At 36.4% G+C, this 12,214-nt stretch overlaps 1 protein-coding gene across 1 annotated transcript; it reads right to left on the reverse strand.

The window, feature by feature from the left end:
- Positions 1–370: 370 nt before the first annotated feature.
- On the reverse strand, positions 371–2,011 carry LOC106130462 (uncharacterized). The gene is made up of 2 exons (XM_060948330.1): positions 1,593–2,011; positions 371–1,490 (listed from the first exon to the last, which is right to left on the reverse strand). The coding sequence occupies exons 1-2, from the start codon at positions 2,009–2,011 to the stop codon at positions 371–373; spliced, it is 1,539 nt and encodes a 512-aa protein (XP_060804313.1).
- Positions 2,012–12,214: the final 10,203 nt, after the last annotated feature.

The raw sequence follows: 12,214 nt of genomic DNA on the forward strand, positions 1-12,214 counted from the left end.
ATTATAATTATAAAAAAAATTGAATAAATTATCACAAATAAGTAACAATTAAAATATGACATAACCATAGTACTTTTATTACTTAATTCAAATTCTATGGCTTATCAAATGATTTTCCTATTTTCGTTGGGTTTATAAAAATAACAAGCTTAGTAAATTTTCTTTTTTTTATGTTAATTAACATCAATCATAATTGAATAATCATTATGTTTACACAAAACAACGATATAAAGGAACAAATAACACATGTTACAAACACAACATACTTATAGTGAACTAAAGTATCATCAACAGGTATAATTTTTTATTAAATAATTCAATCACAGTCTTTCTGCATTTACACTAAAAATAAATAACTAAATATCTTAACCTATTGGCGTCTAAAGAAAATATTGTCTAAATTTAATGTTTCTTTTCTAGTATCTCTTTTTCGACGTCCTAACATCATAGGGACTACCATGGCCATTGTAGCTGGAACCATACCAGCTCCTACCGCTGCTAAAATTGTAGAACTATCGGGAGTAACATTGGATGCTATCTTCCGTTTTATTACTTTAGTCTTTACAGGTCTGTGTTGAGACGCTGCGACATCCAAGTCATGCTTTTTGTCCATATCACGCTTAGACTCCTCCACTGTTTGGAAACTCTTCTCAACTTCAAGTAAACCTCCATGGGATGTCGTCATATTGGTGTGGGCTTTATCCACTGGTAAAACTGTTAACGAAACAGCTTGGTGCGATGTTACTGACCCGAATTCATTCGTGTCATCTGTTGGAATATTCAAAGACCTTTGACGCTTCTTGTTTCTATATCCCTTTGTTGTTGAAAGCAGAACCCATTGTCCATCACCGTACGGTGGTCTTGAACCGCGATCGTTGTCTGAGTCAGGAGATCCAGCATAAACAACTTGAGTTGGTCTTCGCATTGGCCGTTTTTGTATGGCTTGATGAAGTGCTTCGTACTCGTAAGGAAAGTGGGATGGTCGATGATCGGTCACTATAGAGTCTGATATACCATAAAATACAGTGTCATCACTTGAATGCTCGTCGGAATCACAATTTGGCTTATGTGGCCTTCTTCCTTCATCGGGGGACCATGTCGAAGTATACGAGGATTGTATTGGCTTATTCCACGATGGTTTTGAAGGGGTCTCATCTTCAAAATCAAGAGTCGTTTGTAATTTGTTGTTGAGGAATCCCGGTCGCAATAAAGTCGGCCGTTTTTGTGGATAGCTGTAACTATTTCCCGGATCTTGCGTTGAAGTGTATCTATCATCACTTGGGAACCTATTTTCATCTTCGTACCAGTGATTAGGTTTCTGTTTTTTGATATTAGGTTTCCATTTTGATATTTTGCTTGTAGACCACGCGACAGGTTCAAGTGTTACCCAACCATCTTTATCATCAAAGGGATGCTTATGTTGCTTCACTTTAAGTCTATTCCAAGTGGTATAAACTTTACCGCTGTTGCCATCGTCGTTGTTGTTATTTTCCATGGATTGATAACGGTCTGACTCTACTGATTGGAAGCGATCATTATCAACAGATTGATAACGATCATTATTCACGGGCTGATAGCGATCTGTTTCTATTGCTGAATACCTATCAGCTTTGATTTTATCCTTTTTCAATTTCTCCGCCAATGCCGTAATAGCTTGTAAGCGATCTTGAGAAAAATCGCGGAAATCTTTAAGTTTATCATTTTCATTTGTGAAGTCCTCAAGTCCATCATGTGGTCCTTCATCTCCATTAAATCCTTCCTGGCAAGACGGACCATAACATCGTGGCGTTCCATTCACATCGTGCACGATATGGGTCATAAGATTTTTCAGTTCGGCTTCGCGATTGGTATCCAATGAAATTTCTCTCCATTTCGGGAACTCTGGTGTCTTCTCGATGATTGTTATTGGTTCTTTTCCCGGCACATCCAACTTGTAGGTTTTCACTTGTTCGCTCTCGTTGGAATTGGCCAAAGCCAGGAGCACGCAAAAGGTTAATATACGCACTGTCATTTTCATCGAGTCACTTTCACTCCGCGAAGTGGCGCGGTGGCGGACGCGCGGGCACTGAGAGCTGGCGGCCGCTGCACAGCTTTGATATAGTTTTGATTGTGGATGCAGTTGATGCCCTCCCAATGCTCTTAGGGTCGCCGCATATTAACCAATGTTGACAGGAATTTGCTCGGATTATTTTCCAATTTTATAGTTATGGGATGTCTTTTGCAATCATTAATAACATTGTGGTTCTTTGGTTAATTTATGAAGATGCGACCATCAATAATAGTATACTTACATTAACTTTTTGAAATTTAATTTCTTGGATGACTATTTTCAATTAATAGTAATAGATATACTTAATAGAAATTTATTTTTTAAGATTTCTTCCTTTCTATTGCATAACAATCACGTCTCAACAAGAGAATGACACCCTAAGATCTCTCAGCCATATGGTATACATTTGACTTACTTGCATGCAGTCAATAACCGATGACATCAACTGAAAAACTTAGAAGCTTATCCAATCCTGTGTGCGTCAATCCTAACGCTCATTGCAATCGAGTTCGGTCACGACCAATGAGCAACATAATTACGATTCTATCTTAATTGAACATCGCGACTCTCACAGGGCCGCGACCCGCCGGTGAAAACATTTTTCATTTTGTACAATTTTCTCCGCAAATAATGGGGAAAAGCTACAAAGCGTTCGCACAATAGATGATGAGGAGGTTCCAGTTTTACACCGAACTCGCTCCAGCGTGAAATATTGCGATACAAATAAGAAATTCAAAGTCGAAATAAATGACAATTCACAATGCGTAAAGCAGTTATCGTATTTTTTCATACCTACCTCTGTTACTGATTAATATCTTGAATCGGCTTTTATAATAAGTATTCTGAAGAAGAGCAATCATCAAAAATTCTGATACTATAACATCATCGTAACCTCGAAGGTTAGTAACCTAAAACCTTCTTTATTAAGTGTTCTTGGGCAACCATCAGTGTTGGAGAGTGTTATACTTAATTTAGTGTCTTTTAATGTCGTCCTAATAATTTCCAAGATAGAACTAGGCAAAGCACCTGCAGCTATACCTCGACAAGAATTTATATAAAGAGTTAAATGTTCTTTATCGAAGACTGCCTAAAACTCAACACTGGCAAGAGCTCCTGTAAAAAAAGCTTCAACAAAGAAGAAAAAGAAAAGAAATAATCAAAAATTATTAATCCACTTTCTTTTAAAAAAAATAAACTACTTACCAGCAGTTAATAGTAAAGATACCTTATCATCACTGAGACATACTCATAAAATTTAAAACGCCGATGTCGGGCGGATGCGTGCATTAGAATTAGAGCGAGTTGATCGCGATAGGGATAATGCCGTCATTACGGAGAGAGTCAGGCAGGTCGGAAAAAGTTTTATGAGTCACGTGCAAGACATTACTCCGGCTGACGATGTGATAGAAACAATTGATGGTCAGGTTAGCGAGGTCGTGAGCGCGACGTTTTTGGTGGAAGCTCAGCAAATAGTCGCGATTTTTTATGATTTCACTTTCATTAAATTGAGACAACCATATAAAATATATAAATCCTTTTCCCCAAACCAACGGACAAATGTCGTAAGTTTTATATTGAAATATACATACAAAGACATAATTTTTTTGGGAACTATCAGTTATTTATTTTTAAATAAAAACATCAAAAGAAATTAAAATTATAAATAAAAATAATCCTTCAATGCGCCACATGAGATCACCGTACCCTGCAAGCAGCGTTCCCCCGCTGAATTGCAAGACTTGTGCATTGAGGAAAACAATTCAATTTCAATTCTCCCGTTGTCTCCACGAGCCGCGTTGTCATAAAGGTCTCAATTTATTGAGAGAGAGGATGCTGAAGACTAGAGACAAATAATACAGACTCTTGCCTCCGAAGTAAAGCAGAACATGCAAAGATTTGAGAAAAACTAGACACAATCTCAAATTAATATTATTAAAAGCAAAAAAAATATTCATAGATCAGGTAGTCAGCTTCGTAAACCTAATCAAGGATATCAATTAGATCATAGACACTCAAAGCGTATGATCGGTACTTACCAGGAGGATAATGTTGGCAATTTTTTTTCTTATTATTCACTTAGAGTTAATGATCCAATGGACAAAGTGCCCGTTGCCAACGATTCATTAGCCTCGGATCAGCCATAACAAACAAAAACCGGAGCGGCAATTTGCTAGAAAGGTGAAAATCTTCGCGGGAAAGTTACGTAATCTTTTGTTCTGTTGATGATGTACTAGTCTATGCGAAGAGAGTGCAAAAATTGTCCGTTTATTGTGGTGCAAAATGACATTGCAATACTCGTAACTATATTTTTTGGGGCTTCTTAGCGGAATGGAAAATACGTTGCAGCTGGAGACTGTATGGATGGTACTTAATCAGTCTACGCATAAATACGCCGATTTGAAAGGTTTGGAACGAAGATACATACATGTAATCACGTCTATATTCTTTGCGGGGTAGAAAGGGTCAACACTAGACTTGAAAAGACTGATAGGCCACGTGGAGCTGTTTGGCTTAATGATAGAAATGAGTAATGAAGATGAATTCAATGAAGTTTAAACCAAAATTTGTTTGAACAAAATCCATCAGTTTATGAGATAAAATTTCTATGCATATTAGATGATACGAAACCCTATATGTGAGGGGCCAACTCACACTTGACCAGTTTTATTTCTGCATAACAACTTATGTTTATCTTCAGTCTGAGTGATTGTCATGATTTAAACACTGTCGGCTAACTATTTGAAGCGATATTCTTTCCAAACTAGATTAGTTGAAAGACTGGAAGGTAATAAACCGCCAGCAGGATTCAAACCCATGATTTCGACCATTAAAACACAGCCACCAGCCCATAATTAGCTAGATTGGTTAGTACAAAGTATTTCACGAAGAATTAACGAATTTAAAAAATACAATAGGTTAGGTTAGGTTAAAATAGAAATTTTACAAGAAGGTACCTAAAGTAACCTAACTTTAGGTACCTTCTTGTAAAATTTCTATTTCCTCCAAAGCCCTACGATTGTGCCATAGAGAACAATCGTGGTCACGGTGTTACTGCTCTTATTTAACGCCAACTCTATGCTTTCTACGGCCAGAGACAATTTCTTATTTTCACTTGCACTTTCTTGCAATCGTCCCGTGAAAATCTCCGGTCGGGCTAGGTCGGCCACCTTTGTCACAAGATTTTTTATTACTTATATTTTTTTTTATATCTTTAGTTTAACATAAGTTACGTACTAACTAATATTATAAAGAGGGATTTGTATATTTGTCCGTACAACTACGGGACCTTTTATTGACAGAGCGAAGCGAGTGAGGTGAGGTCAACATGGGGCAAAAAATCATTTTTTGTGTGTATGTTTGTTTGTGAAATTGAAATGTAAAATGTACTTATATAGAATCTGCCAATGGAAATTTCAAGTTGGGTCATCAAAATCGGTATAGTTTGAGATTTTCATAAATTATCTTTCTTGGCCATTGATGGCGTAAAAGGCGATTAAAGGAGAGAATAAACTTGGAATTCTTCTTGTAGGCGATGGGCTAGCAACCTGTCACTTTTTGATACTCAATTCTATCATTCAGCCATACAGCTGAACGTGGCCTTTCAGTCTTTTAAAGATTGTCGTCTCTATCTACCCAGCAAGGATATAGACGTGACTCTAAGTATGTATGTTGAAAGTGTTCGCGAGGAAAATTCGCAGCGAACATACTTATACGTTTTATGGAATTTGTTATATGTTGAATACTCAAATTTCCTTCTTAGAAATTTTGACGGAATTAAACTCCCGGGCAAGTCTTGTGTCATAAAAATCACTATACTAAAGCACACATTTATCCAATTTAAACACTTTGTACATACATACATACATATGGTAACGTCTATATCCCTTGCGGGGTAGACAGAGCCAACAGTCTTGAAAAGACTGAATGGCTCAGCTATTTGGCTTAATGATAGAATTGAGATTCAAATAGTGACAGGATGCTAGCCCATCGCCTAAAAAAGAATCCCAAGTTTGTAAGCCTACCTTTTAGTCGCATTTTACGACATCCATGGGAAAGAGATGGAGTGGTCCTATTCTTTTTTGTATTGGTGCCGGGAACCACACTTTGTATTAGCCGCTTAATTCTAAAACTTTTTTAATCTGATGAGCGATAGTTATATAGCCTTAACACATGTGAGTAAGTGAAAGTGAATGTAGCTTTTTGACTAAGTTAGGTTGTTTACAATCTGACATCAATCATTATTGGGAGCTAAGCTGTACTTAGAGGGGTCACAATATCCTTTCGCATGACCACGTTGACCAACTATTGTAAGTCCACTTGTAAATTTATAGCGGTTTCACATTTTACACACATATACGTCACGTCGATACCACTTGCGGGGTAGACAGAGCCAACAGTCTGGAAAAGACTATGCTCGCTGATTAAATGATGGAATTCAGATTCATATAGTGCCAGTTCCTAGCTCACAATATATAGACGTAAGTATTTTTTTTAATTATTCAATTGTTTTATTCTTCACTGCCAAACCAGTCTTCACTGTCATAGAATTTGAATTATGTAGATGAATGTGCGCCCATTCCCTTAGTCGTCATTTAGACGACATTCATGGTGTATAGACATGTGGACCTATAGACACTAGGGCTGGAAACCACACGGTATTACAAGCAATATATTCATACATACATGAGATCACTTGTAGAAGCCTTTTTCCTGAAGAAGTAGGCAGAAACTACATCTTTCCACTTGCCACGATCTCTGCATACTTCTTTCGCTCGGTTTAGGGTACTCTTCTTGACCTGACCATTTGCCAGGACGTCCTTAATTTGATCAAGATACGTTCGTCTAGGTCTTCATAAGGAAATATGCAGAGATCGTGGCAAGTGGAAAGAGGTAGTCTCTGCCTACCTCCCCGGAAAAGAGGCGTGATTTTATGTACTTATGTTGTGTCCAATTTTGAAAATAAATAATTTCTATTCTATTTTAAGTTAATTATAAATAAGAAGCCGCTTCAAAATCACAGTCACGGCCTTAATCAGGCAGGTGTAAATATAATGGGTGCACATAAAAAGGCTCTCTTTATTGTGTGTCCTCGGCTTTATTTATGTGGAAAACCAGGCCTGCTTCCAGATGAGTTGACATTCGTGTTTTTTTTAACCTACTTACTGGGGTAGACGCGTGCCCAATCGCTCGTGAAAACAATTGAATAATTTAAGAAAATAATTACTTTACTACGCCTATATGTTGGGCTAGGAGCTGTCACTATTTGAATCTCAATTCCATCATAAAGCCAAACAGCTGAACGTGGCCTGTCAGTCTTTTCAAGATTGTTGGCTCTGTCTACCCCGCAAGGGATATAGATGTGATTATATGTATGTATGCATGTTCACTAAATCCTGGAAATAGTCCCGAAAGTGTCACAATACATTAGAACAATCCTGCTTTAAGTGCCTATAACGAGGCGGATTAGCCTCGAAAGCTAAACAATTAACAAAACATTAGCCGACCTTCCCTAGGGCTGTGTTTGTGTCCAAATAGTTGTGGCTCATTCCGTTTTAGTGCCAAACTAAAGATAGTTTTGTTAAACCAACATGTGGCGAATTGAGTTTGATTAACGTTAAATTACTGAGAGGTAAAGGGAAAATGGCACAAGCGACCTGATATTATTTGTTTTATTAGTATGTAAAACTTGTAGGTGAGGCGACATATTGCTAGCTCATCGCCTAAAAAAAATCTAAAAATATCAAATCAAAAAAGTAAATATTGATAAGGTAAGATTTGGGATTGAAGGTATTTAAATGGGTTTGAAAAAAAAATTAACTTCCAATATAACAACGTAGCAAAAAGTTTCAAAGCTGGTCCAAAACCGGACATACATTACAATAATAACAGCCAACGATTCAAAAACATAAACAAGTTAGCAAAAAAACCGGCAACAAAACACTACCTACTGTTACGTCGCTAGCTCTGTCACACTTACCGAACGGAATTGCATCACGGTAGTAAGTTGGAAAGCGTAATAGAACCATCAGTAGGTATTATAAGAGCAAGATACAAAGCACTTTCGTCCGCCGAACGCCAAAATGGTGGTCCAAAAGAAATGGGGAACAGTGACGTCTGTGGAGTGTTGTCACACAAAATGCGAATAATTAGTTCTAAAATTACAATGCCGCAGGTGACTCCTACGAAAATTTCAACAAATTGTAGAAGATGTTTTATAAAATAAATAATAATAAATAGGTGATGTTACGTAATAGCTCGTTAGAAGTGTGTGTATTTTCTAATGGTGTAGTAGATTAGTATTTAGATTTTAGATTATTATTTATAGATTCCCGGCACCATTAGAAAATAGAATAGGACCACTCCATTTCTTTTTCACGGATGTCGTAATAAGCGAATAAGCTATAGGCTTATGAACTTGGTATTCCTCTTGTAGGCGATGGGCTAGCAACCTGTCACTATTTGAATCTCAATTTTATCTTAAATGTGGCCTTTCAGTCTTTTCATGACTAAAGATTCTGTCTATCCCGCAAGGGATATATAGATGTGACTATATGTAATGTACATACTAGTGCAAACGCCTTTTTATACAAATTCTCTGTAATGTTTTGTAAAATAGCCCAAGTTACCAACTAGCTCATCATAAGCGTCCAAAGTAATCCTTTGGATGTTCAAAAAACGACGTCATTGTTTGCATTGTTTTTTCGGCCAGCGGCCATTAGTGAGTTCAAAAAAGCCCAAGATTTAGGTCTGTTTTCATCCATTTTATAAGTTTGTAATTAGTACATTCAAAAGCAGAAAAACCTGAGTCTGTATAACTATTTGTATTAACAGAATATCTTGTATGTTTTTCTGTCATTAACTGTATCATTTATTTATCTATTTTTCAATATTATTGTATGGGGGAATAAAATAAGTTTAACACGACTCCATACATTTCTCTGCGTGACGGTCAAGGCTGGTTACCCGGTTTCACTTTTGAAAACATTTTCACCGGCCGCTCTCACACCCGTGCAAATGGCGTGCTTTATTGTGTACTAGCTGTGCCCGCGACTTCTTCCGCGTGGAATAGTTATTTTGGGCATCATTGAAGCTCTCAAGGATGAATAACTTTCCCCGTTTTTGACACATTTTCAATTATTTCTTCACACCTAATAGTTTCAGAGTGATGTTATATAGCCTAAAGCCTTCCTCGATAAATGGTCTATGCAACACAAAAATAATTTTCTTAGTTCTTGAGATTATCGCGTTCAAACAAACAAACTCTTCAGCTTTATAATATTAGTACAAAATTTAAGTCAATTGTAATTAGCCCTAGGAACATCTAAATCTTGGAACACTATTCTTTTTTAAGTAATTAATTCTTCACACGTCTCGTGCGATTTCCTTATTAGAACTGATTCATAATATATATAATAAGTATAGTCTCAGTAATCATCATTAACAGTCGTTCGCTGTGAAATAAGATCTCGCGAGCTATTAAATTTTATACAAATTAATCAATATCTCAAAAACTACTGAACCTATTTAAATGTCCCACTTACTTTAAAATTCTATTGTCACTATTGTCAGATCCTACACGTATTTTTAATTTCATCTAAATCAGACTAACGGTTCGAAAGTTATTGGGTTACATACATGCAGAAAATATGTATTCACCTTAAGTTGATTTGTAGACCTCACTCGTTTCTTGTTAGCTTTGGTCCGATGCTTCACTTCCGTAGAAATTTTGTACATCATGTTCACAATCTCTTGTCAAATGAATGTTGACATCAAAGTCAACCAAGGTATCCTTAAAAATTTTCTTTAGACAGGTTTTCAGTTTTGAATGATTGATGTTCAATATTGAATGAAGTACTTATAATAATTATATCCATACTGTAGAGTCAATATTCACACAAAATTTTAAGTTGTTATCATAACACCTCCATTTTTTGTCCGGTCTCAAAATATACCCCAAAATTGAAAGCGCCATCTCATAGCATTATTATAAACTAAAACGAAGCTGGCAGCATTCAAGCCAAATGTTTCTAAACTTTTTGCAAAGCAGTCAGTTTAAAACTACATACTTTACAAATTGTAGGAATGTTCCGTTAGATGGCATGAATCATAATTCAGCGCTTTGTTGATTAACATTTATGAAAATTCTCAAGGGTTTCAAATGTATGATGTTTTGGAAGCAGCCAAATGAATAGTCTCATTTTGATGAGCAGTTTTAAACCGCAAACCTTGTTGTCCAAGATATTTTCCATACATACAATACTCAAATTCGTTTTTGCATCAATATAATTATATTAGAACGTAAGGATTGAGGTTATATTTTTCGGTAGGTAATGGAAACAACATAAATACATAATATTATCACGTCTATATCCCTTGCGGGGTAGACACGCCCAACAGTGTTGTAATGACTGAAAGGCCACGTTCAGCTTTTTTGGCTTAGTAATGATAGAACTGAGATAAGGAAATAAGGAACTAATTTTGATACACATTCAGACAACTGAATACATACATACATATGGTCACGTCTATATCCCTTGCGGGGTAGACAGAGCCTGTAGGGGTAGCAGTCTTGAAAAGACTGAATGGCCACGTTCAGCTATTTGGCTTAACGATAGAATTGAGATTCAACTAGTGACAGGTTGCTAGCCCATCGCCTTAAAAAGAATCCCAAATTCGTAAGCCTATCCCTTAGTCGCCTTTTTCGACATACTTTTCAGGCAACTGAATATTTTTAAAATAAACGATTATCCAATTAACATTAAAAATTAGTTAATAATAATTTATTTATGCATTCTCAATACAGATTTACAAAGTAAAATAGCTCTATTAAACTAACAATATGGTTATCTGCCATTTGCGTGGACAATACGAATGTTAAGTGAAAGTGCCTGTTAAAGTCTAGTTATTCTTTGAACTATGATAGGTACGTACAATTTTCCCGATAGCTGCACTTGTTAGAATTTCACAATATAGAGATCTCACAATGATACATACATACATAAAATCATGCCTCTTTCCCGGAGGGGTAGGCAGAGACTACCTCTTTCCACTTGCCACGATCTCTGCATACTTCCTTCGCTTCATCCACAATTATAACTCTCTTCATACAAGCTCGGCGGTTTCGGGTACTTTTGACCTGACCCTTCATCTCACAATGATTTTTAATCATAAACTAGGATTTGATTTGGATTGTATTGATGCCGTGTGGTTCCCGACACCAATACAAAAAAGAATAAGACCACTCCATCTATTTCCCATTGATGTCGTAAAATTAAGGCGACTAAGGGATAAGCTTACAAACTTGGGATTCTTTTTTAGGCTATGGGTTAACAACCTGTCACTATTTGAATCTCAATTCTATCATTAAGCCAAATAGCTGAACGTGGCCATTCAGTCTTTTCAAGACTGTTGGCTCTGTCTACCCCGCAAGGGATATTGACGAGACCATATGTATGTATGTATGTAACTAGGATTGTTTAACTTAATAGTCTATGTGATAACGGAAACATTATTTCAAGAAGATGTAAGATTTTCTTGTAATGTAGTTTAAGCTTTTGAACGTGGCCTTTCAGTCTTTCCAAAACTGAAAGGCCACGACTGTTGGCTCTGTCTACCCCGCAAAGGTTATAGACGTGATGACACGATACATACATATAATCACGTCTATGTCCCTTGCGGGGTAGACAGAGCCAACAGTCCTGAGCGGACTGATAGGCCACGTTCAGCTATTTGGCTATGACACGATACCTAATATTATGTATTTATGTTGTTTCCATTACCGAAAAATATAACCTCAATCCATAGGTTCTAATATTGATGCAAAAACAAGTTTGAGTATCCAAAAAATGTTGTGAAAAGGTGGACTGTATGATTAGATAGAAAAAAAATGTTATTTTTTATTAAAAATGATATAACTCGTGAACAGTCGAATTGGTAATTTTATTTAACGTTAGCGACAGACAAAAAAATAAAAGAAAACGTATAAAAAAAAAGGTTGTTTTAAAAATAGTAGGTTCACAACAAGCATCATTAAATCCTCTTGACATTTGAAACTGTTACATTTCCCTAACGAGAAGCCCAAAGTGAGTATTTTGACCATAATCCTGGATTAGATAAGTCAGGTTTTTACTTGAAACAGGGGGGAATCTTACCCAAAAAATAAAA

Source organism: Amyelois transitella, chromosome 15 (assembly GCF_032362555.1).
Source record: "Amyelois transitella isolate CPQ chromosome 15, ilAmyTran1.1, whole genome shotgun sequence".
Classification (NCBI taxonomy): Eukaryota; Metazoa; Arthropoda; class Insecta; order Lepidoptera; family Pyralidae; genus Amyelois; species Amyelois transitella.